This window comes from Aquarana catesbeiana, linkage group LG08, assembly GCF_042186555.1.
Source record: "Aquarana catesbeiana isolate 2022-GZ linkage group LG08, ASM4218655v1, whole genome shotgun sequence".
NCBI classification, from domain to species: domain Eukaryota; kingdom Metazoa; phylum Chordata; class Amphibia; order Anura; family Ranidae; genus Aquarana; species Aquarana catesbeiana.
In genome coordinates, this window is record NC_133331.1 from 130634252 (window position 1) to 130657886 (window position 23635).

The following is a 23635-nucleotide window of genomic DNA, read 5'->3' on the forward strand; positions in this document are numbered from 1 at the left end:
TACATGCCCATCCGTGCTTCACCCATACCCATCCCTGCCTCATGCGTGTCCATCCCTGCCTCATACATGCCCATCTGTGCCTCATCCCTGCCTTATAAATGCACATCCATGCCACATTAGTGCCTCATCCATGCCACATCGGTGCATCATCCATGCCACATCTATGCTCATCCGTGCCACATCAGTGCCCATCCATACCTCATTAGTGCTCATCCATGCCACAACCATTCCCATCCGTACTTATCAATGTCTCATCTGTGCCTCACCTATGCCCCATCCGTGCCACATCAGGGCTCATCCTGATGGTTCTTCCTGCATGTTGGGCCTCTATGTGGCCAGGCTGTGTAAAAGTCTCATACATGTGGTATCACCATACTCAGGAGTAGTAGAATGCATTTTGGGGTGTAATTTTTGCAATGTATATGCTATGTGTTAGAAATATCTTAAAAATTTACCGAATTGTGTAAAAAAAAAAAAAAAAAAAAAAAAAGCGTTTATTTTCTTTCCACATTTTCCAAAAACTTGTGAAAAAAAAAAAAAAAAAAAAAAAAAAGCGTTTATTTTCTTTCCACATTTTCCAAAAACTTGTGAAAAAAAAAAAAAAAAAAAATTAAGTTCAAAAGACTCATTATGCCTCCTAGATTGTGTGTTCGGTGTTTGCTTGGTTCTCCGGGGCCTTCAAAAGTGCGATAGGTAGTCAAGAAATTAAATATGTAATTTATGTCCCTAGAACACTTGATGGTGCTCCCTGCCTCTGTATGTGGCCTGGCTGTGAAAAAAGTCTCACATGTGGTATCGTCATATTCAGGAGGAGTAGCAGAATGTGTTTTGGGGTGTAGCTGCAAGTATGCATATGCCATGTGAGAGAAATAACCTGTTAATATCACAATTTTGTGAAAAAAAAAAAAAAAAAAAAAAAAGGAAAACAAATCTTCATTTTGCAAAGAATTGTGTGAAAAAACTACAACTTCAAAAAAACTCACCATGCCTCTTACTAAATACCCTGGGATGTCTACTTTCCAAAAAGGGGTCATTTGGGGAGTATTTGTACTTTCCTGGCTTGTTAGGCCCCTTTCACACTGGGGCGCTTTGCAGGCGCTACGGCGCTAAAAATAGCGCCCAAAGGCCTTTTACACTGGAGCGGTGCGCTTGCAGGACGTTAAAAAAACTCTTGCAAGCAGCATCTTTGGAGCGGTGAAGGAGCGGTGTGTATACTGCTCCTAAACTGCTCCTGCCCATTGAAATAAATGGGGCAGCGCGGCTATACTGCCGGCAAAGCGCCACTGCAGCGGTGCTTTGAACCCTTTTTCGTCCGCTAGCGGGCGTTAAAACCAGCCCCGCTAATGGCCGAATAGCGGTGCTAAAACGACGGTAAAGCGGCGCTAAAAATAGTGCAGTTTTACCGCCGGTGCCCGCACCGCCCCAGTGTGAAACCGGCCTTCGTGTCTTAAGAAATAAGATCAGTACATCAGGTGTGATCAATTTTCAATGACTGGCACCATAGCTTGTAGACTCTTTCATAAAGACCAAATAACATACACCGATTTTGGTTATTTTTACCAAAGATATGTAGCAGTATTAAAAATTTTGGCCAAAATTTATGAAGAAAACGTACTAATTTGCAAAATTTTATAACAAACGAAGAAAAATGCATTTTTGTACAAAATTCAGTCTTTTTTCATTTATAGTGCAAAAAAACAAAAAACAAAAAAAAAAAGAGTGGTGATTAAATACCACTAGAAGAAAGCTCTATTTGTGTGAAAAAAAGGACACAAATGTAATATGGGTAAAGTGTTGCATGAGTAGTAATTGTCATTCAAAATGCGATACCACTGAAAGCTGAATATGGGCCTGGTTAGGAAGGGGGTAGAAGTGCCCAGTGAGTAAGTGGTTAAGGTAGGGGCCTGGAGCAGCAGCTCCAATAGCCCCTACGTTAATCTGGCCCTGCTGAGCACAGCAACGTTAAGGTCCCCTGTCTCTCAAAACTGGGGTAATGCGTTAGGCAAATTAGGTGGCCGCGAGGCCCATGTAAGCACGAGGCCTTAGGCGACTGCCTACTTTGCCTCAATAAAAAGCCACCTCTGCAGGGAGTCTTCTTTTCCCAACCAGACACTGAGAATGCTCAATGAATATCACTGTACTACACATAAACAATAAAGTAGCTTTATACACATTATTTCTTCTTTTTTCTCAAAAAGTGTAATGACATTTGTTGGAAATTTTAACTGAGTAATTTTAATGTATAACATTTGAGTAAACCTAGCAGCTCAAAAACAGCATCGTTTCAAATATGAACAATAAGTAGAACAGATTTCATGCAAAAGTACTCTCTACATTATTGAAGCAAACAAAAACTGTAGAGGAAAGAACATAGATAACTGTTTACAGATTAACGATAAAACAGTAGGACAGCTGCCTCAGTGATCTCCTTGGTAGTACTCCATCCATTACGTGTTCCATAGCCATCCCAGTCAAAGGCTGCAAAATCTCCACACTGACGAGGATCTCCTTCTGGCATGTAACCACCTCCTCCAATGCAGTGCTAAGAAAAAGTGAAAGAAGTACAGTATAAAATATTAACAACTGATTAACAAAAAAAAGCTTGCACAACTCAACAATAAGAATGAAAAGACAAGTCTCTCAGTAGAAGGGCCTTGGCTGAATGAATTAAGATAAAATTTGTCATAAAGTTCAACTCTGGGCACAAAACTTTAATTTAAATATTTATTTCTTATAAACCAGTAATATAAATCCTCTGTGTGTACCAAATACCTTATTGATATACAACACATGTATACAGATGTGTATAATGTACAATGGCTTCTATGCCTTTATGTGGCAAAAACTTGCGCCTACAAATAAGAAACCTTTGAAACCTGCAAGAGATGGGGGTTGTTTTAATAAAAGATATATAGGCTTTTCACTTTGCAAGGAATTTTTCCATGGCTTGCAAATACCTAATAAAGTGCAAGAAAAACAAAAGCTATATTTTTGCATGCACACGATGGAAGTCAGCAGAACTTCATCTCATTCACTGAGCTAAGGGAAAATTTTCTTTTAACCACTTCCCGCTTGGCCTATAGCAGATTGACGACTGGGTGGGAAGGTGGCTTTGCCGTTCTGACTGGGCATCATATGATTTCCTACAGAATGGGCCACTCGTGCATACCCCCTGGGGGCATGCGGCACGCTGATCGGTGGTGCAGTGTGTCCGTCAGACACACCGCATCTTACGGTAAAGAGCCTATACTGCCCATCATTGCCACCTATCAGTGCCCATATCAGTTGCACCTATCCGTGCCCATCAGTGCTGCATATTAGTGCCTCCTCATCAGTGCCGCCTCATCAGTGCAGTCTCATGCTCCACAATGCACTTAATGATAGAGAAAAATTACTTATTTCCAAACTTTTAAAACAAAAAAATTCTAAATTTTCAGCATTTCTTTGTTTAGCAAAAAATAAAAAAACCCAGTGGTGATTAAATATCACCAAGAGAAAGCTCTGTGTCAAAAAAAAGATAAAAATTTTGTTTGGGTACAGTGGTGGATGATGGCGCAATTGTCACTTAACCACTGGGCACTTAAACCCCCTTCCTAACCAGACCAATTTTCAGCTTTCGGTGCTCACATTTTGAATGGCAATTACTCAGTCATACAACACTGTACCCATATGAAAATTTTGTCCTTTTTTCACACAAATAGAGCTTTCTTTTGGTGGTATTTAATCACCGTTGGGTTTTTTATTTTTTTGCGCTATAAAAGAAAAAAGACTGAAAATTTGGTAAAAAAATGAATTTCTTTGTTCCCGTTATAAAATTTAGCAAATTAGTAATTTTTCTTCATAAATTTTGGTCAAAATTTATACTGCTACATATCTTTGGTAAAAATAAGTACAAATTGGTGTATATTATTTGGTCTTTGTGAAAGTTAGAGTCCAAAAGCTATGGTGCCAATATCTGAAAATTGATCACACCTGAAGCACTGTTTTGTGCTTTAAAAGAAAAACAATACAGTAAAGTTAGCCCAATGTTTTTTGCATAATGTGAAAGATGAAGTTACGCAGAGTAAATAGATACCCAACATGTCACCCTTCAAAATTGCATGCGTTTGTGGAATAGTGCCAAACTTGGCTACTTAAAAATCCCCATAGGCGACGCTTTAAAATTTTTTACTGATTACATGTTTTGAGTTACAGAGGAGGGCCAAAATGAATGCTCTCGCTCTACCGATCGCAGCGATACCTCACATGTGTGGTTTGAACACCGTTTTCATATGTGGGTGGGGCTTATGCACGCGTTGGCTTCTGCATGCCAGCACACAGGGACAGGGGCGATTTAAAAATTTTTTTTTTTTATTGTTCATTTTACTTTGACACTTTTTTCCAAAAAATAAATGTTTTGATCACTTTTATTCCTATTAATGTAAACATCCCTTGTAATAGGAATATGGCATGACAGGTCCTCTTTACAGTGAGATATGGTCAATAAGACCCCACATCTCGCCTCTAGGCTGGGAAGCCTGAAATAAAAAAAAATTTAAAAAAACGATCCTGGCTTCGATTTTAGCGGTGAGTTGGTAGAAGCACCGGAGGGCGGCAGGAGCGGGGGGACGTCCCCTCTCGCCTCCCGTAAGAACGATCAAGCAGTGGAACAGCCACTATGATCGTTCTTATGGTGTAAGGAATCGCCGGCTGAAAAAGCTGATATCTTAATGATGCCTGTAGCTGCAGGCATCATTCAGATATCCCCGCACAAACTCAAGGACGTCATGACGGCCGGCGGGCGGGAAGTGGTTAAAACGCATTTTTTTTTTTTTTAACACAAAGTTGTCCATTTATACAATATTTCTTACACATAGCATGTACATACCAAAAGTGACACCCCAAAATAGATTCTCCTACTCCTGAGTACGGTGATACCACATGTGAGACTTCCACAGCCTGGCCACATACAGAGGCTGAGTACGGCCAAGTATGGCCGAGCATGGCAGGGTATTGCAGAGTATTGCGGGATGGCTGAGGATGGATAGATGTGACTGCAATTGTCACAGAGCAGCGCTGTGGGCACTACAGATCCAGCCCACAGCGCTGCTGCCATCCGATCTCTCCCCCTCACCTCTCACACTGTACCAATCGGTACACAGAGGGGAGAGAGGAACCGGCGTCATGAGATGACGCCGGTTTGTTTACATGTGATCGCTTCGTCATTTGACGGAGCAATCACATGGTAAACGGCCGCGATCAGCGCCCGTTTACCGTGATTCATGATGCGCCAGCGATCACGGATGTTCCCGGGTGCACGCCCCAGGGGGCGCGCGAGAGCAGGAATCTGGGAGGACGTCACTGTGCGCCCTCCCAGAGTTATCCAACCGCCCTGCAGCCGTCATTTGGCTATGGGCCGGTTGGTAACTGGTTAAAGTGCTACAGCGCTGAAAGCTGAAGATTGCCATGGGCAGGAAGGGGGTGAAAGTGTCCCGTATTGAAGTGCTTAAAGCAAAAATCCCCTTGCAAAATGAACAGCTTATTTGCATTTTGTAAATAAACGGAATTGTACAGTATTAGTACAAAAGGTGTAAAAATGCTTACATGCTCTACATTGCACTTTGTCACTTTCACACCAGGGCACAGAGCCAGTGGAGCTCTTTCTAAGTTAATAGCTCGGAACTGGACATAGCCGGCAGTAAACTCCCCTGTAGAGAAAGAAAGGTGCATTAATTGTTATCATTTTACTGAAAAATATTATATTATATTATAATATATATATATATATATATATAATTTGATCTTACCTGCTCCAAATGGTGAGTAGTAAGCTTTTGTCTTCTCAGCGCTGCCAAAGTCATAAACAACAGGAACAGCAGGTCCATTGTCTGCCAAGCAGGCTCCAATATTGTACACCAAAGGATATTTCTATCAGTAAGGTAAAAACAATGGTTCAAATAACTGACATGTCATTACTATATAAAAACAAACAAGTATGAGTACATAGAAAAACAAGTTGCCATTAATCAGTGGTAGGGCTGAAACAACGAATCGATTAATTGACAATTAATCGATTACTATTTTCATAATCGATCAGCCAGTAACGTAATGGGATAAAAAAACTAAAATGAGCCCTTTATAGTACAAAAAGAGCAAATAATCACTACTGTAAATATTATTTTCACAGTTCTACAGTAAAAAAATGAACCCCTTATGCCCCGTACACACGAGCGGAATTTCCGTCGGAAAAATCTTGGATGGTTTTTCCGATGGAATTCCGCTCAAGCTTGGCTTGCATACACACGGTCACACAAGTTCTCTGAACTTTCGACTGTCAAGAACGCAGTGACGTACAACACTATAACGAGCCAAGAAAATGAAGTTCAATGCTTCCGAGCATGCGTCGGATTGTTTCCGAGCATGCGTGTTTTTTTGCGCGTCGGAATTGCATACAGACGAAAGCGTTTTCGGATAGGAACTTTTTCCAACCGAAAAATAGAGAACCTGCTGTCAATCTTTTGCTGGCGGGAATTCCGCTAGCAAAAGTCCGATGGAGCATACACACGGTTGCAATTTCCGACCAAAAGCTCTTAGAGTTTTGCTGGCAACATTTCCGATCATATGTACGGGCATTTCAGTAGTGATTATCTGTTTTTTTTTGTACTATAAACGGCTAGTTTTTCATTTTTTTAACCCCATTATGTTATTAAACGTTTTAGACCTGGTTCACATCTATGTTTTTTTGGTGCTTTTTGCAGAAACAGACTACAGTTCATTTACATCTTTTCCTATGGGACACGTTCACATCTATGCTTTTTTTTAGCTGCTACGTATTTGGAAGGGGTCAGGGACTTTTTTTTTTTTTTTCCTTGTCAAAAGAAGTTTATTGAGTATACAATGTTATAAAGATACATAAAGTAAGTTTACAAGGATCTATAAAGTAAGCTCATTGTTTTACAGTAGGGTTTATATAGGTAAATATCATGAAATTTCAAATATTAAACATTGGGTTCACGTAAACCTAAATTAAAGATATATATCATTTCCTTAGTTACTTTTGTAGGTATTTAAATGATTTATACCCACTATACATATTGTTTACAAGTAGAGTGTATATAGGTCAAATAAATTCTGATAATGAGCTTTAATCGTAAGGTGGAGAAAAGGAAAGAGAAAGAAGAAAAAGGGTTGAAAGGTAGAGGTATGGTCCACAAGGTTGTCCCGCTCGTCAGTTTATTATTCTTTTTAGTTCTCTTAGAATGGGTGTCTCTGTAAGTCATTTAATCTGTTACCATGGCAACAGGACAGAGTCATTGAAGTTTGACAGGAACTGTTGTTTTATCCAAGGATGCCAAAGTTTTTCAAATTTTGGAATTTGATTTTGATCGATGGCTACCATCTTAGCATGGGACATTGTATTATTCATTCTGTGAATTGTTTCTGCTAGTACCAATGTAGGAGATTTCCATGCCTTGGCCACTGTTTGTTTTGCAGCCGTTATTAGTTGGATCATAAGTTTGAATTGAGAGAGTGTTAACCATTCCGGTTTTAGATTAAGTAAAGTTAAATATGGATCTGGTTGTATTATTTTTTAAAATATTTTAGATGCAATCACGAAGACTTCCTTCCAGAAGGTTTGGATTACTGGGCACGTCCACCATATGTGTAAATATGTGCCTATTTCTGGGCATCCTCGAAAACAAAGAGCTGAGGTATTAGGTGAATATTTTGCCACTCCAGTGCTAAGATGTTGGGTGAAGATGACTTAGATGTGAGCCATATGTTAGACCAGTCCGTGTCTTCTAAAGTTCGTCCCAGGTCCTCCTCCCACCTCTGAACGTAAGAGGGTCTATTAAGATTTGCTACTCCATATAATTGATTATAAAGTGATGAAATTGCACCTTTAGCAAATGGATCTTTTGTACAGATTGATTCAAAAATGGATAATTGGGATAATGGTGTATCCCCCTTTAGGAATGGTGTATAGAAATTTTTGATTTGGAGATATCTAAATATCTCAGAGTTTGGTAGATCATATTTTTCTCTAAGCGATGGGAATGAAAGGAATGATTTAGATGCTATGAAGTCATTTAGTGTCTGAATGCCTGATGTTGTCCAAGCTTTAAAAGAATTTGGGTAGATCCATGCCGGATAAAAGGCCGGATTTCTGATAAAAGAAAGGAGAGGATTGTGTGGAGATTGTAACTGATATTTGGTTTTTAGTTTATCCCAGAGAGATAAGAAGTGTTTAGTTATGGGATTATGAATTTTAAAGCGGTCTTTAGGATCAAGCCATAATAAATTTGATATTAATAGAGGGTCATTTTCTGAAGCCTCTATAAATACCCATAATGGGATTTCCTGTTTTGCATGGTATTTGGACAGACTGGCCAAATGTGCTGCTCTGTAGTAGTTAGTAAAATTAGGGTATCCCAGGCCTCCTTTATTTTTGGGAAGATATAGTGTGTGTATAGGTATACGTGGTTTAGAAGAGCCCCATATAAACGAAGTTGCTCTTTTTTGTACTATTCCCAAAAAATAGGAAGGAATTGGAATAGGGAGGACTCTGAATAGATAAAGCAATTTGGGTAGAATAGTCATTTTGATTGCATTAATCTTCCCTATCCAGGATAAAGGAAGTTGCGACCATTGTTTTATTAGATTTGTGATCTGTCCTAATACAGGAGGAAAATTGGTTGAGAATAAGAAGTCAGAATGAGATGCTGTTAAATGAATTCCAAGATATGGGATTGATTTTTCTGCCCATGTGAATGGGAGTGCAGCCCTAGCCGGGATCAATTCCATGTTTGTGAGTGAAATATTAAGCACTAGGCATTTCTTAGGATTAATCATAAGGCCGGATAGGGCTGCAAATCCATCAAGAGCTGGTATTAAGTTAGGACCAGAGACCTGTGGTGATGATAGAAAAAGTAATATATCGTCTGCAAATATACATAATTTGTGTGTAATACCTCCTACTTCAATGCCAGTTATAGTTTGGTTTGTTCTGATGTATTGGGCCATGGGTTCGAGTATAAGGGCAAATAATAAGGGAGATAATGGGCAACCCTGTCGGGTACCTCTTTCGATATTAAAGGCTTCAGATTTGTATCCAGCATATTTTATATAGGCTTTGGGTTTATTATATAATGCTTTGATCCATGTTAAAAAGTGGGGTCCAAAACCCCATTTTTGTAATGAATATTGCATATATTGCCAGGATACTGTGTCAAATGCCCTCTTAATATCGAGAGATAGAAAACATAAAGGGATTTTCCGTTTTTTAGCAATATGTGCCAATAACACTGCCCTGCGTATATTATCGCCTGCCTGTCTATTTGGCATGAAGCCTACTTGATCTCTATGTATTAATTTTCCTATAATGCTATTGAGGCGTTTTGCTATTATTTTTGCTAATAATTTAATATCGAGGTTTAACAGAGAGATAGGCCGATAATTCACACAGGAAGTATCATCAGAAAGGGGTTTTGGGATCATACAAACAATTGCCATTAGTGTTTCTTGCCGAAAAGAATGTCCATCTAGAAGTTTGTTAAAAGTTTCAGTGAGAATGGGAGAGAGTATTTCTGAGAATGTTTTATAGTATAAAGCCGAGTAGCCGTCTGGGCCTGGTCTTTTGTTAAGTTTTAGGTCTTTTATGGCGTTAGCAACTTCATCTATAGTTATAGGCTCATCCAAACTGCTTTTTTGATTCTGAGATAACTCAGGTAAGGTTATTTTTGAGAAGGATTCAGCCTCTGTAGGATTAAATTCATTGTTTGTCTTGTATAAAGTTGCGAGATGTGAGTGAAATTTTATGGACTATTTTAACTGGATTACAAGTGTAAACATTTTTTGATAATTTCAAACGTATTGGTTTGAAAGATTTGTTAGTTGAATTTAATGCCCGAGCCAAATATGTACCTGGTTTGTTTGTATTCATGTAGAAATTGTGTTTGGAGCGTTTGAGGGATTTATCAACTGACTCAGTGAGAAATAGATCGTATTCCAATCTAGATTTTTCCAGATGAGATTTTGTACTCTGAGATGGATTATCTTGAAATGATATGTAGGCTGCATTAAAATTGAGTTCTAGTTTTTTTGCTAGATTTTTGCGTTCCCGTTTAAATAGTACCATTTGTCTTTGTATTGTACCACGCAAGACAGGCTTATGAGCTTCCCACAGTGTTATTGGGGAGATGTCTGTTGTATTATTAATTGATATGTATTCCTTTAAAGCTTGTTCAATGGCCATCTGATGTAGTGGGTCTTTGAGCATTATGTCCGGTAAGTACCACGTTGGGTCATGCACTTTTGGTATGGCTGAGGCTATAGTAGTGTATACTGCATTATGGTCAGACCACGAAATCGGAATTATATCTGATGCAATAATTTCTGGTATCATTCCTATTGTTAGAAAAATATGATCTATTCTGGTGAAGGTTTGATGAGGGTGCGAGAAATAAGTGAATTTCTTTTTCATTGGGTTACTTTCTCTCCACAAATCTACCAGATTGTATTTGGAAAGAAGTTGAGAAAAAGGTAATCTAAAGGTTATTTTGGATGGTGTAAAAGGTGATTTATCTAGAAATGGGAGGAGGACCTGGTTCGAATCCCCACACATTATCACTGTTCCTATTTTGTGTGTATTAATCACTTGTAATATATGTGAGAGGAATGGTGTAGGTTGTTTGTTAGGAGCGTAGTAGGAAATCACCGTGATTGCTGTATCCATTATATAACCCATGAGTATCAGGTATCTACCGTCTGGGTCTTTAATTTCTGATAAGGTGAATGGTGTGGATCGGTGAAATGCAATTAGAGTTCCCCTTTGCTTGGTACAGGCAGAAGCCGTGTAAATTTGTTGATAAAAAGGAGAAATATATTTTGGAGTAGAATCTTTGGTGAAGTATGTTTCTTGGAGGCATACTATGTGAGCCTTCTTGTTATGGAAAGTACGGAAGGCTTTAGTCCTATGAGGGATATTTATTCCCTGAACATTCAGGGAAAGTATATTCAGTGGTGCCATGGCAACAGATCAAATAGTTTTGACTTACTTTGTTCTGCAGAGCTGACTGCGCAGATCAACCTGTGTGGACTGAAGAGATGAATAGATAGAAAAGAAACCAGTGAATTCTGGAGTAAAGAGTAAACAAAAAACATATGAGATTAGATGATACATTGTATAAATTATTTTTTGCAAGTAATCACAATTTACCCATGAAAGAGAATAAATATCTCTCAGGGGAATAAGTGCCTTCATCACACTCCCACATAATATGGTTGGGAGAATGAGGAGGGCTAATGAGGGTACACGGATCTTCCGCTTACAGGAGAGAAGTGCTATGTCAAAAGACATCAAAATGATGTTTCATTAATTGGAGTGCAGAATATAGTTTTTGTTGAAATTATTTATTCCAGGGTGGTTGTATATGGTTAGTCTTGCCCTAGGCTAAATAATTCAGTTAGAAAGGTACTGTTAATAACTTTGGTATTGATGAAGATAGTTTGAATTATTTTGGGATTTTAATCCTTTTAGAGTAAACAATTACATATTTTATTCATATGTAACTGTTTAGATATGTGAACTCATAAAATTGAGGTTGTATTGCTTCAGATTAGAACAAAAACATAATTCTAGGAACTAGTTAGGTAATAATATATTTGTTTTAAGAAAAGAAAGAAAAAGCTTCCATTACTTCTGGATTATTGAACATATTTGTCCTAAAAAGTAATAAATCTATTGTTATTACCTGATAATATATAACTGAACAAGAATTTCCTTATTTCACTTATATATTCTAAGGCTATATGAATCAGAAGTAATAAGAAATATAACTGGAATGTACTATGATCCCACACAGTGTGTAACTATCAGAATGCAGTTACATTCAGTTATAAATACAGGTTTTTTATAGAGAACCATCTCTTAGTATAATAAATGGAGATATCAGGAATTAGGAAGTCAGTCCATTGAATCTTCTTGGTCCATGGATGATGTGGCATAACGGCCTCTTTTGTGAGAATGATGATTCCCATTTTGTTCTGAAATTTTCTGAGTGCTGCCTGAAGGTGAAGATGATGCCATTCTTCTGCGTGTGGGAGAGTTGCTGCTTGTGGGTTCTGTCAGATTTAATTTTAAAAGGGTTTGTTGTAGTTCATCTGCTGATCTGCTTCTGTAAATTGTACCTTGGTAGTTAAATCTGACTGAAAAGGGGAAGCCCCATTGATACATAATGTTGTGGCGTTGCAGTTCCATTAGTTGGGGTTTCATGGATCGTCTTTTAGTAATAGTAAGTTGGGATAGGTCAGCAAAAATTTGATAATTGTGTCCTTGAAAATTAAGTTCCTTTTTTTCTCTTGCAGCAATTAGTATTTGTTCTTTCGTTCTGTAATAATGAAATTTTGTGATTATATCACGTGGGGGTCCATCTTTCTTTTTGGCTGTGAGGGCTCTGTGTACTCTGTCCAGTTCTAAACGTTCAATAGGGATATCTGGCTTTAGTTCTTGTAATAGAGCAGTAATAGTAGATTGCAGGTCTGTCACAGTTTCAGGTATTCCCCTTATGCGCAAGTTTGAACGTCTGGCTCTATTTTCGTAATCTTCGAGCTTAGTTTGAAGTATTAAATTCTCTTCTTTTAATTGTTCCAATTCGGTTATATTTTTTTGGATTGTAATTTCAATTTCATCCATTTTTATTTCTAAGGCTGCGGTGCGGTTTCCCAGCTCTCTTATTTCTTTGGTTAGGCTTTTTGTTATTTGGTCTGAGGTTTGTTTTAAAGCCTTATGAAGCATCTTTTCAAATTGTAATATTACTGGGGATGCTGAGGAGGCTTGTGGAGAAGTTTGTGAGAGGATTTGTTCTGTATCTGACTCAAATGGAGAGTCTTGCTGTGACATTTTCTGTCTGAGAGCGCCCTGATGCTGTATCTTGTGAGGTGACTGGAGCTGCTTTAGTTGCAGTGAGTGCCTGTGAGCTCTTTGTGAGGTGATTTTTATTTCTGTCACGGTTTCCTCCCAGTACCATATTTCCTGCCCAAACTTTCACAGTTTGTTCCCTGGGGCAAAAAGGTTCAAATGGATACCTTTTGAGCCTGCAGGCTCCGCTTTGTCCTTCTCTTCTCTCCTCAGCGGTGCGGAGCTCTAACAATGCATGTCTGCTCCGCCCATCTCCCTCCTTTTTTTTTTTTTTTTTAACTCAAAACTGTGCTTTTTTCGTTCAATATACTTCATATTGGAGAAGCTGCAGAAAAACATGCAATATGTTTTTGCAGCAATTTGTGTTTTTTAATCTGCCCAACAACAAATTGGCCAAAAAGAAAAAATGCAAAAACGCAAATCGCAGCAAAATAACGTGCGCAAAAATCAAAACGCACAGCAATAAGCACTGCAGAAACAGATCAAAAGCAAACTGCATAGGTGTGTACCCAGCCTTATGCTGGCCACACAGATCAATTTTCAGGCAAGAATATTCAGACAAAAAAATCTTTGTACATTCGCTGAATGAAAGAATGTTTGAAATTTTCACTTCTCAATTTTCAGTTTTTAAAATTGTTTTTAAAATGAATGTAATTTCTGAATGAAAACCACATACACTGTCTGAAAATTAGTTTGACCAATAAGTTTATTTCCAAATTTTCCGGTCGCTATGGTTGAAAATGAACATCCATTTGACCCCACTAGCGATTAGAAAATCGAACGAACGTTCTTAAAATGATGTACATTTTTTTTGAAGGAAGACTTTTTTTTAACTAAAAAAATTTGATCGCTGAGTCTGATGATACCGGATTCACCCTTTAATAGTATATACAGCATATCTCTGTGTTATTCTCAGAGTGGATTAGAGATTTTGCACCCTAAATATAGTTGGTTATTTATATTTACCACCGCATAGAGATATATATTTAAGAATAAATTGGCTTTTTTTTTAAAAACTTTACATATTAACTAAATTATACACCACACTTTAAGGTTAATAACTGATTAATCGATCGAAACAATAATCGGCCAACTAATCGATTATGAAAATTATTAGTTGCAGCCCTAATCAGTGGACATCATCCACACTGATAGAAAAATATTCCAAAAGGCCAATTGATGAGTCAGGAGGAACTGTACCACAGATGATGACTTCATTATCCATTCTAAGGTCATTAGAGATAGATTCCTTCAAAAGGGTTACAAAGAACAACAACTGGATAATATTGTAAGAGAATTAGCGGAGACACCACGTGAGGCCTGTTTGAATGATAGAGAGCGACAACAGAATCCCAGACAAGAATGGGGCTTTATCTCAGATTTTCACATACAATATAAAGAAATCTAAAAGATCTTCAGACGTCACTGGCATGTATTGTGTTTGGAGAGAGTCCTACAGAATGCATTGCCAGATAATCCACCATTCATTTACCGGAAAGCCCCTAACTTTGGGGACAGGATCGTACAAAAAGTACTTGATCCTCCAGTTAGGAAATCTATGTTCTGGCAATGTACTGGTTTCTATTCATGCTGAAAGTGTAGTGTATGTTTGCAATTAGGCAACCCCATTAGAGGTTTGACCGAATTTGTGTCCACTGGTAATAAGACATTCAGCATATCAGAATTTATTACATGTAACACTACACATGTAGTGTATGTGTTACAGTGTCCTTGTAATTTAATGTATGTTGGTAGGACCACAAGAAAATTGAAAATGAGGATTTCTGAGCACATATATAACATTGAAATTGGGTTCAAGTACCACAGTGTATCGTTACACTTTAAGAATTTCCATAATCAGGACCCCCCTCAGTCTTAAATTTTGGGGGGTGGACTGTGTACACCCCAATTGGAGAGGTTCTAATCTTGTACGTGAAACATCAAAGAGAAACTTGCGGTAGTATACAAGATAATAGCTGCTGGGGATGATCTGATGGAGGTGACTCAAGTACATTTCTTGGGGAGGTGGGGTAGGCTTCCCTGAATACATTAGTTTAAGGATTGCCTAAAGACAGACAGGGTAGGAGCTGACCGGACATACTGGGGCAGGGAGTTCCAGAGGATGGGAGAGGCACTGGAGAAGTCTTGGAGGCTAGTGTGGGAGGAGGTAACAAGGGAGCTAGAGAGCAGGAGGTCTTGGGAGGAGCAGAGGACGATTTGAGCGATATCTGTAGATGAGGTTGGTGATGTAGCACTGCCTATGTGGTGAGGGGGGTGTGTGCCTTTCCTCCAATCAGATGTCACACAGTGTATGCCAAGACTACACTTCTACTGCTGAATGAGGAAGTAAAATTTCTAACACAATGTTAAAATTCTAAAGAATATAGAAAAGCTGAAGACAGCATTTAAACATAAAACTTATGTAGGGAGATTTGTTTCATCTCTGTGTATCATCTGAGGCTGTTCACTTCACTGGGTATAGGGGAGGGTTTACATCCACTTTAACTGTGTTTAAGCACCACAAACTGAAAAAGCTACTTAAATAATTTTTAACCATTTGATCTCTGGAAGGTTTTAACCCCTTCATTACCAACTCATTTTTCGCTATTCAGCACTGTGTTCCTTTAACTAGCAATTGCACGGTCATGCAACACTGTATGCAAATTAATTCATTTATATTATTTTTTCACACAAATAGAACATTCTTTTGGTGGTATTTGATCACCACTGGTTTTTTACTTTTTAGTCTATAAACAAAAAAGACAGAACATTTTGAAAATATTTTCTACTTCCTGTTATAAAGCATATCCAATAAAAATGGTCATGAAGGGGGTAAAACCTTCCGGGGGTGAAGTGGTTAAACAGTCGAGCACTCAGGTTATACAAGATAAAATAAAAATTCCAATAAGTGTATATTTATTGGTTTGTGTGAAATTTATAGCATCTACAAAATATAATATACTGTATATATTGGAATTTACGCAGCTCTGGCTTTCTCACCACCTATCACATTTCTTGCCAGGACAGCACAAACACCCCCCAAATGACCCTTTTTTGGAAAGTAGACAACCCAAGGTATTTGCCGAGAGGCATATTGAACTATGGAAGATTTTATTATTGCCTCAAGTTTTTTGGAAAATGCAAATAAAGGTTGTTTTTTTTTTTTTCAAACACTTGTCACTTTAACCACTTAAAGTGGAGTTCCGCTGTCTTCTGGGTGTTTTCCAGAAGACAGGGGGGTGGGGGGACGGAGGAGGGGCCGGACATGGTATTATACAGGTATCTGCTCCCCACTCCCCCCTGAAAGGTGTCAAATGTGACACTGGGTTAAATGTGTTAACTAGGGAGTGTTTCTAACTGTGGGGGGATGGGACTGCCTGGAGGAGGAAACCGATCGCTGTTCCTAATCAGTAGGAACAGCAGATCTGCCTTTCCTCCCCTGACAGAACAGAGATCTGTCTATTTACATTGACAGATCTCCGTTCTGTCTCTGTCAGGAGTGATCGTGGGTAGCCGGTGGGCCATACGTATGTATTCTGGGAGCAGCACCCTGCTGCTGTCAGCATACACAGATCAGTGCTGCAGCTGATTGGCATTCCTGCAAACACAGAGTAACACTATACCATTAACTCAATAAAACATTTTTATTTACTTTTTTACCTTTTTTTCAGAACCATAACTATTTCAGCCTTTGATTTTTAGAGTCTCTCAAAATGTGATGGACAGATTATCTAACATCTTTAGCGACCCTTATGCAGAATTGTGTTACCTGAGGTAAACTGGACTGCGTCATGTACCCTAGAATAATAGTCCAGTAGTGTGTGGTAGCGACGGAAGCAGTCCTTCATGCAGAGGCCAGGTGGGACCAAAAAAAAATGGTGTCATGTCCTACTCAACAGAACATATTACAGCGTATACATTCAAGAATGACATTTCCTGCAAGGCTAGTTAAAAACACCTGAACATATTCAAAAAATAAAGTAGGACCCACTAATTCGGGATACTTTGTCGCAGTAAGTGGGCTTAGCACTATATGACCATATAGTTTGATCAAACCCCCGTATTTTTTGAATATGTTCAGGTGTACATCATTTGGTCATTGAAGTTTGTTTCCCATATTTAGATTATAGTCATGTACACAGCGAGGCTTTTCAACAACACTAGGTGGCATATTAATTTGGACAGTCACATCTGCATGAATGGAAGACAGGATGAAGACATTCTGTTTGTCCTTCCACTTCACTGAGTCGTTGGTCATTGAGCAAGCAGGCTTTCTCCCTCTAAGTGGGGTGTTAACGAGCCGTTGGGGAACGCCTTGCAATTAGGTCTCTCAGTGCCACAGTAGCCAATTTCTTTAACCGCTTGCCGACCAGCCGCCATTATACAGTGGCAGGTCGGCATGTTCCCGTGAGCTGTCGTAGCTGTAAGTCGGCCCTTTAAGCAGGTGTGTGCGCGTGTGCCCGCTGCACTGAGGGGGACCTGTTGTGACCGCGGGCACGGGAGCCAGAACAGGGACGCGTGTGTGTAAACACACAAATCCTTGTTCTGTGAGGAGAGACAGATTATGTGTTCCTACTAGCTAGAAACAACGATCTGTCATCTCCTCTAGTCACTCCCATCCCCATACAGTTGGAACACACACGAGGGAACATAGTTAACCCCTTGATCGCCCCCTAGTGTTAACGCCTTCCCTGCAAGTGTCATTTACACAGTAATCAGTGCCTTCTTATAGCACCGATTGCTGTACAAGTGTCAATGGTCCCAAAAATGTGTCAATAGTGTCCGATCTGTCCGCCATAATGTCGCAGTCCTGAAAAAAAAAAAAAAAAAAAAAAAAAAAAGTAATAAAAATGCCATAAATCTTTCCCATAGTTTGTAGACGCTATAACTTTTGCGCAAACCAATCAATATACGCTTACTGCGATTTTTTATTACCAAAAATATGTATAAAAATACATATCGACCTAAACATGGTCCTAAGTATTCAGACCCTTTGCTGTGACACTCATTTAACTCAGGTGCTGTCCATTTCTTCTGATCACCCTTGAGATGGTTCTACACCTTCATTAGAGTCCAGCTGTGTTTGATTATACTGACTGGACTTGATTAGGAAAGCCACACACCTGTCTATATAAAACCATACAGCTCGCAGTGCATGTCAGAGCAAATGAGAATCATGAGGTCAAAGGAACTGCCTGAAGAGCTCAGACAGAATTATGGCAAGGCACAGATCTGGCCAAGGTTACAAAAAATTTCTGCTGCACCTAAGGTTCCCAAGAGCACAGTGGCCTCAATAATCCTTAAATGGAAGACGTTTGGGACGACCAGAACCCTTCCTAGAGCTGGCCGTCCAGCCAAACTGAGTTATCGGGGGAGAAGAGCCTTGGTGAGAGAGGTAAAGAAGAACCCAAAGATCACTGTGGCTGAGCTCCAGAGATGCAGTCGGGAGATGGGAGAAAGTTGTAGAAAGTCAACCATCATTGCAGCCCTCCACCAGTCGGGGCTTTATGGCAGAGTGGTCCGACGGAAGCCTCTCAGTGCAAGACACATAAAAGCCTGCATGGAGTTTGCTAAAATAACACCTGAAGGACTCCAAGATGGTGAGAAATAAGATTCTCTGGTCTGATGAGACCAAGATAAAACTTTTTGGCCTTAATTCTAAGAGGTATGTGTGGAGAAAAACAGGCACTGCTCATCACCTGTCCAATACAGTCCCAACAGTGAAGCATGGTGGTGGCAGCATCATGCTGTGGGGGTGTTTTTCAGCTGCAGGGACAGGGTGACTGGTTGCAATCAAGGGAAAGATGAATGTGGCCAAGTACAGGGATATCCTGGATAAAAATCTTCTCCAGAGTGCTCAGGATCTCAGACTGGGCCGAAGGTTTACCTTCCAACAAGACAATGACCCTACGCACACAGCTAAAATAACGAAGGAGTGGCTTCACAACTCCGTGACTGTTCTTGAATGGCCCAGCCAGAGCCCTGGCTTAAACCCAACTGAGCATCTCTGGATAGAGCTAAAAATGGCTGTCCACCAACATTTACCATCCAAACTGACAGAACTGGAGAGGATCTGCAAGGAGGAATGGCAGAGGATCCCCAAATCCAGGGGTGAAGAACTTGTTGCATCTTTCCCAAAAAGACTCATGGCTGTATTAAATCAAAAGGGTGCTTCTACTAAATACTGAGCAAAGGGTCTGAATACTTAGGACCATGTGATATTTCAGTTTTTCTTTAATAAATCTGCAAAAATGTCAACAATTCTGTGTTTTTCTGTCAATATGGGGTGCTGTGTGTACATTAATGAGGAAAAAAAATGAACTTAAATGATTTTAGCAAATGGCTGCAATATAACAAAGAGTGAAAAATTTAAGGGGGTCTGAATACTTTCCGTCCCCACTGTATATATAACATAGAAACACACAAATATTGACCAATGGTGAAGTGCCAGTAAATAATAAAATAAATAAAATAAGGGAGTGGAAACTCAAATGCACAGTAAGTATATAGTGCTCATGTGAAAAAAACATAGATTTGTAAAATTAAAGTTTGTAGAAGTCCATAAAATATATGCGAGGAAAAAAAAAAATTATATTACACACAAGTAACAGGGGTGCAACGGATAGTCACCGATCCGTGATCCGAACGGCTCAACCTGTTCGGATCGGCACACATGCGCTCCGCGGAGCGCGCCACTGCCTCGGCCTTAGGAAAGGCCGCGGCTTTGGCCTAGCTCCGGAGCGGCGGCCATCTTGGTACACCCGGCGGCCATTTACCACGTGATCGCTCCGTCAAATGATGGAGCGATCACTTGTAAACAAACCGGTGTCATGTCATGATGCCGGTTCCTCTCTCCCCTCTGTGTACTGATCTGTACAGTGAAGGGGAGAGATTGGATGGCAGCAGTGCCAATACCCTGCCATACCCTGCTAAAATATTATTACAGTGGGGGGGAGATGACGTGGATATTATTACAGTGGGGGGGGAGATGACGTGGATATTATTACAGTGGGGGGGGAGATGACGTGGATATTATTACAGTGGGGGGGGGAGATGACGTGGATATTATTACAGTGGGGGGGGGGGAGATGACGTGGATATTATTACAGTGGGGGGGAGATGACGTGGATATTATTACAGTGGGGGGGAGATGACATGGATATTACAGTGGGGGAGATGACATGGATATTACAGTGGGGGAGATTTTTTTTGTTGATCTGAAAATGATCCGAACCGTGACTCCTGATCCAAGGAACGATCCGAACCGTGAGTTTTTTGATCCATTGAATCCCTAACAAGTGCTCAGGTGCAGACAGTGTCCTGCTGTGCTTCTAATCCGTATGCAGGGTAGTCCATGTAATCACAAAACAGCTTGGTAGGTGTTCAAATATTAAGCCAAGCCATGGCCACCGGCTGCTAGAGCTCCGCTCCACCGCTACCCTCAGATCGCCACCACAGCAGCTAGAGCGGACCCCCAAGCACATCAAAAGGGATATTCAGGTGGGGGAGACCCCCAGGAACAAAACCACCATAACGGCGCAAGTTCGTAGGAACCTCACAGGCCAGATGACCAAGGCGGCAGCTCCGGCCAGCTATGCCAAGATGGCGGCGGTCCCACGAGGCTCCCTCATCACCACAGGAGGAACGGAGGAATCCATTGTGGATCAAGACAATCAGACCCCCACCTCGCCAGGTAAGGACTTTCCCCCACTACCTCAGATCACCTCACCCACATCCACAGAATCTCTGCTGGGACGGATGGGAGCTGGCTACCCAGCTACCCCTCTACCACTATGACAGACCCACATACAGGAATGCTGTTAGCAGTGACAGTCATCAGCAAACATCCCTGCACCCACTGACTTCCCTTCCATGATGGAGGCTTTCACCCATTTACTATCTAAAAGCCTGGCCCTGAACGCAGCACAAATAACTTCCTCCATCCATGCTGATTTGCAGCAACTGGGGCAGAGGATAGACACCATTGAGCAGAAAGCTGACCAAGCAGCTTCTCGTATCAACCAAAACTCAGCCAGAATACAGGATCTGCAGGACCAACTTGAAACCACCTTTTCTAAAATCGACGATCTTGAAAATAGATCAAGACGGTACAATTTCCGTGTCAGAGGTCTCCCGGAGACCGAAAAGGACACGCATGCTGCAGTCAAAAGCCTGCCAAGAGGCCTTATCCCTGACATTTCAGAACATCGTCTGGAGATCGACAGAGCACACAAAGCCCTGCAGCCCCCACGTTCAGATGGACTTCCCCGTGATATAATCGTGAAACCTCACTTTTACTTAGTCAAAGAGGAGGTGATGAGGAAATCTAGGGGGACTGCTGACCTCAAGCTGCTAGGTCACAGGATTCAAATTTTCGCTGACTTATCTTCATATACGGTTCAGAAAAGGCGCTCCCTCAAACCGCTGATACAGCACTTGATTGAGAAAGAAATATCCTACCGTTGGTCTTTTCCCCTGCGCCTCAATTTTGCATATAAAAATAAAAGCTACGGCTTTTCAACCCTTGTTGAAGGAGAACGCCTGTTACTACACTTGGGCCTGATTTCTCAAGATCCGTCATACCCACTACAGGGCAGAAACACACCTACAACCGAGGCCACTACAACCTTCCTGGCTGAAGCAAAGTTCCAAACGCACCAAAGAAAACTTCCCTACTTGATGTCCTAGCCATCACAGGATCAGGGACCTGATCCGGACATTCTCTTTTGGCTACCGCGGCCCGGTATTAATTCCAAGATTCTACTCATAACTTTTTCCCCTCGTGGGCCCTGGGTCTTCGCGTCCTCCCCAAAACAGGACATCTGACGGTTCTCCCTCCCGTTGAGGATTCACCCCCCGAAAACGGCCCCTAACATCTGACTTTCGGACCTGCGGGAGAGTCCAGGATTTCGGAACCCTAGCAGAACTCTGGTCCTCAGGAGCAGCTCAGGAAACCTCTGGGGAGCTGGGTTTTTTCCTTTTTTCTTGTTTGTATAGCTTTATACTTCCTTGAGTAAGCAATTTTGGGAGGTCCTATGGCGGGGAAGGGGGGAAAAGGAAAATTGATCTTTCTGGTTTGCACTATATGATATATTCCCCCCTCAGTCTCAGCTCAAAGAGAAGAGGTGTCTGCTCCGGCTTGCAGGGTGGGGAGGTTTAACCCCCTAACGCACTGGGACTCGGGGCACTCACCTACACGAACTGTCGCCCCTCTCCGGGGTAAAAGGGTAGGGGGGCAGATCAAGGGGAAGGAGACCGCTAAGACTGAGAACTTTATTGGGGGCTTTCTCATATCTCCCCCGCTGTTAAGTAACACAGTCTTTTTGTTTTTTCTTTTTTTGGTTCGCTCTAACAGTTATAGCAAGGAGGATTCCCTTTTGATATCCTCCTTTCTTACAGTCATGTTATAAAGGTGGCATCAATGCACCTCCACTAGGAACCAAGGGCGCAGTTTTAGCCATTGGTTCTTTTGCCGGTTGACCCAGGCATGGGTCGCGGGTCCTCTCAGGTTCTGGGGGTAGGGGGGAGTTCCCCGTCCTACCCTGGGATAAGGGGGGGAGCCTAGGAGCCCCCCAAGTTGTATACAATGTTTGAGTTCACAAATAGTTGTCGATATGAAGGTTAATTTAACGCTTGTGTCTTCTCTCCTGCTCTTTCATTTCTTTGAACCCCCTTCCCCCCCTCTTGATCTCTCACGTTCACAAATGCAGGGTCCGGCCTCGGTTACTCCTCCCAGGACTTGACAAGAACACCGTAATCTCGCTTGATTGCATGGGCGCTCCAATCACTCGCCAGGTCGGTAAGATCTATATCTATAGCCTGCCCCCAACTCCCCTATTGGATGGCTAATTCTACTAAAGGGAAGAATACTCTTAAGATCATTTCCCACAACACTCAGGGACTCAACTCCCCCAAACAGAGAAAACTTTTTCAGCTCTACAAGTCCATGCACACAGATGTCCTCTTCCTGCAAGAGACTCACTTCCCCACCTCTTACCAACCCTCATTCCTCCATCAGTTCCCAGTTTTTTCTTGCATCGGCCAAAAACAAAACAAAGGGAGTCGCGATCTGCTTCGCTAAACACAATAACATAGCCGACTCGGAAGCTGTGTTGGGCCCCCTGGACCGTTACATTTTAATCTCAGGGACCATTTATGGAGTTATACACCTTCGTCTCTTATTATGCTCCTAACAAGGGCCAGAAAGCTTTTTTTGACTCCCTATTGCATAAGCTACAACCACATATGAAAGGCACAATTTTTATTGGTGGGGATTCCAACACAGCTTTTGATTTTGCATTAGACAGGACAGGCACCGGTATCCCTAAGCCCAAACGCCCGTCCAAGCAAAGTTCTAAAATCGCGAAACTCCCTTCGTGACATGGGCTTAATAGATATTTGGAGGGAAGCCAATCCACATTCCAAAGACTACACACATTACTCAGCCCCCCATTGCTCCTATGCCAGGATAGACCACATTTTTACCAAACCCCATACGATTCCGCTGGTTTTGAACTCCAAGATTGTGGACACCCCCTATCCGACCACTCGATGGTCACTCATCACTCAAAGAGCCTCAGGACGCTCTAACACTCCAAGATGAAGGCTACAGGAATCTATCTTAAGTGACCCCATACAGTGTACCATCATAGAAGGAGCTATTAAGGAATACTTTGACATAAATGCCACGAACGAGGTTTCCCCCGAGACGGTATGGGCTGCGCACAAAACAGTGAT

The 23635-nt window shown here is 41.1% G+C and overlaps 1 protein-coding gene across 2 annotated transcripts in view; it reads right to left on the reverse strand.

The window, feature by feature from the left end:
* Positions 1 to 1615: 1615 nt before the first annotated feature.
* Positions 1616 to 23635, reverse strand: part of LOC141106041 (intelectin-1-like) — a 162656-nt gene continuing 140636 nt past the window's right edge. For both annotated transcript variants that reach the window (XM_073596396.1, XM_073596395.1), the window contains exons 6-8: positions 5787 to 5907; positions 5584 to 5687; positions 1616 to 2542 (exon numbers count right to left, since the gene is read on the reverse strand). In XM_073596396.1, the coding sequence (XP_073452497.1) occupies positions 2390 to 2542; positions 5584 to 5687; positions 5787 to 5907 (378 nt within the window). In that variant the 3' untranslated portion in view covers positions 1616 to 2389. The remainder of the gene's footprint in view (positions 2543 to 5583; positions 5688 to 5786; positions 5908 to 23635) is intronic.